The 3,402-nt window shown below is 32.6% G+C and overlaps 1 protein-coding gene across 1 annotated transcript in view; it reads left to right on the top strand.

The window, feature by feature from the left end:
- Nucleotides 2,486–3,402, top strand: part of LOC104721051 (CLK4-associating serine/arginine rich protein) — a 3,438-nt gene continuing 2,521 nt past the window's right edge. The window contains exons 1-4 of the mRNA XM_010438957.2: nucleotides 2,486–2,793; nucleotides 2,898–2,936; nucleotides 3,026–3,174; nucleotides 3,314–3,389. Of these exons, the coding sequence (XP_010437259.1) occupies nucleotides 2,597–2,793; nucleotides 2,898–2,936; nucleotides 3,026–3,174; nucleotides 3,314–3,389 (461 nt within the window). The 5' untranslated portion in view covers nucleotides 2,486–2,596. The remainder of the gene's footprint in view (nucleotides 2,794–2,897; nucleotides 2,937–3,025; nucleotides 3,175–3,313; nucleotides 3,390–3,402) is intronic.

Below are 3,402 nucleotides of genomic sequence, written 5' to 3'. Positions count from 1 at the left end.
AATTGTGGATTGTTGCATATGGGCTTCAAACACATCGTCTATTTTAAAGGTTATAATTGCTAATTTGCATATTGGTTAACTTATTTCGTGATATTTATCAATCTTGCAATTATTTTTAAATCGTAATATATGTCTCCCTTTTCACAAAAAAAAAATGACGAAATTCTATAATGTAATTTTTTTTTTGGTTAAATGATAATCAATTTTGTTCCATAGATTTTATATATATTCCACAGTTCTTCTATAATTATAAGGGGAACCTAACTTACTAGCTAAGACTCACTATTAATGATAAACCGGGTTCATGCATGATTCAGTATACTTATTTTGAAAGTTCAATACCAAGAGCTCCAATTATGTATGAAAACCATATATTAATGACATTAACAAATGCGTGTAAACTTTTTCATGTTGATAGGGCTTTTTACTTTTTTGTTTACACTCAAGTTGAGGTATCTCGTTATAGACGTGTATACTCTTTCACATTTCCTAATTCCTAATAACGAATTGTCATCTTTTTATCAAATAGAAGCATTCTGTTAAATTGTGTACAGGGATAGAGAGCATTTTTCCCACATAGAAAAGTCGGAAATAAACAATTTGAATTGGTGATAATTATCCAATTTGATGGATAATTATGTTGGGATAATTAATTAAGTATGACGGTTCCAATTTGTAATATTTTGGATAGTGCTAAAGTACATAATGAAAGAAAATAACTCAAAGGAAAATACGTAATAAAATAATTGCAATTTTTTTTTATATACTTCTAGTTAAAGGATTTCTTTGTATCATGTATTATGCGGATGAGGATGACCAAAAAAAACACAATCACGTTGACTTTCATTATCATAAATATCTTCAGGCCATTATAACAAATTCAGTGAACTTTTGTCTCGGTCTTCTTTATCATTCATTACCAGTTTTGGAGCATTTATTCGGTTCTACTATCGAAAGTTAAAACTCATTTCTATATTTTTGGACCTTTGGTGACATAAGGAAAGATGACCTCTTGACCAAAACCAACTTAAGTCAGAGTAATGGTGGGAACTATTGACACGCGTCAAGAAACATCCACAAAGAAAGAAACATCGATTTAAAACGTATGTCTTTTGTTTCCCACGAATCTTTTTTTTCTTGATGGAACTTGAAAGATGAGTCTGGTAATAATATAATTGCGTTTGTTGGGCATTAGAATGTTTGAGTTCCATTCCCTATTCCCATCATAACTTTTAATCTTTGCTTTTTCCATATTCTCATCTTAACTTTTGAGTCGGCATAAACTGTTCATAAACACATTCAAAGTTCAATATAAAACTAAACATTATAAACAGATCTTATGTTGTTTTGNAAAAAAAAAAAAAAAAAAACAGATCTTATGTTGTCAAGGAAAAAAAAACGTTTTGGGGATATAAAAACAATGCAAATATACATGGAATATAATCCTAATTAATCTATAAACAAAGAAGAAGGATGTATTTAAATGTAAATTTCTTTGCAACCTCTAATCATAAATGGTACCACCTAAGATTGAAACTACATAAAAACAATATATGTTCTTCTCATGACCTCAAACCAAGTGGTCTAACTAATGGGATATAAAATGCAATCTAATCTTTATGGTTAAGTTCTATAATGTAATTATTATGTACTCTCCATATGTCAACGTCATACGTTGCCACTACACTCACCTCAAACAAAGAAAATGATCAGTCACAGATTCCACAATTTTTTGGGCACCACCATTAATTTATTTTTCTCTCAATTTGTAGTTCTAAACAATTATTGGAATAATTAAAGAATGAAATGACGTTTAACTCGCGACACGTCTCCTTCAACAACCGGCTTAAGGCTTTTAAAAGCAAAAAACACACATTTTCCCTATAAAAACTACATATATTAATTCTTTTTCAAATTGCAGTATACTATGGCTTTAAAAAAAACAAAATTACGCATTTTCCCTATGAAAAACTATCTAGATTCTTTTTCAAACTGCATTATATTATGGCTTTAATTCACTCGATCACATGCAACATGTTTCTACGTGTTCAAAAAGTTGGTCATCTAAAAACATCTCCAATGTATATATTTAATTTTATTCTCTAAAATAGAGTATGAGTTAATCTAAAAATAGAGGTGAAAATAAAATTATTTTATATATAAAGCAATTTAATGCAAATGTTGCTCTATAATAAAGATTTGATTATAAAATAGAATAGGATTGGAGATGCCTAAGTGATTAGCCTAAAAAACAAATATGCTTCAAAAATAAAATCTATAAACTATTTTGCACAGAATTACATATTAAAAAATAGTACTCCCTAAACCTCTCGGAGAGACAGAAGGTTCCACCTAAAATCTTACGCACTTAAGCGCTAAGCATAGCCTAATAGTTGACACGTGGACAAAGCGCAGATCTAATTACCCCCCTGGAATCGAACGGTTCACATTCACAGCAAAATTAGTCGCCGGAAATAAAATAAAAGTATCGTAAAAAAAAATTCACCTGAGAAATTTTCCCAAATTCCGAAGAGGTTAATTAGGGTTTCTGAGCTTAGAGAGACAGAGACGACCACAAAGGAGGTGAGAGAACAAGATGTGGCACGAAGCGAGAAGATCGGAGAAGAAGGTGCACGATATGATGGACGCTGCTCGGAAAAGAGCACAGAGGCGAGCTATTTACTTGGCAAAACGCCGTGGAGATCCAATTCAGTCGATTCAAGCCGTAGGTTCTCGGTACCGAATCTTCCGTGATGATGGTCTTTACCAAGCCACCGAGGATCAACAGGGCTTGTAATTGTTACTTACCCCTATCGATACTTCAATTGTTTTTTTTTCTCGTTTTCAATTTTGGCTTTGATTACTTATCAAATAAGTCTGAACGACGTTTGTATCAGGATTCCTTGGAACGGGAAGCAGGATGTAATGATTGATAGGTATTTGATTTAGGGTTTAACGAAGTTCATTGATTTGCCTTTTTTTTCTGAATTGTTTGTTGTTGATTGTTGTACTTTTGAACGTGTAGATTTGATGGACGTGCACTTCTGGATTTTGTGCGTGAGGCTGGGTCGAGAAGTATACGGCCACATAAGAAGACGGAAGAGGAGGAAGAAGTTGAAGAGTTTGTTAATTTTGAGCGTTATCGGGATTTGATTAAGCATCGCCGTAGAGGATGTCGGTACCTTTTTTACTACAAATTTTGTTTCTTTTTTTCGATCCTCCAATCAAATTCAAGGAAAAAAAACGGAATAAAAAATTCGAGTTATTGAGATAAAAAAGAGTCAATGGGATAATGGCTTCATACTGTGAACAGTTTCTGATGAGGAGGGTTTGCTACATGTCCATCAAGAGCTCGATGCCAAACTTACTGCTCCCTTCCCAGGGGCTAGGTACATTTTCACC

The sequence above is a fragment of the Camelina sativa genome, chromosome 11, assembly GCF_000633955.1.
Source record: "Camelina sativa cultivar DH55 chromosome 11, Cs, whole genome shotgun sequence".
Taxonomy (NCBI): domain Eukaryota; kingdom Viridiplantae; phylum Streptophyta; class Magnoliopsida; order Brassicales; family Brassicaceae; genus Camelina; species Camelina sativa.
This window is presented reverse-complemented; position numbering and strand designations above follow the sequence as displayed.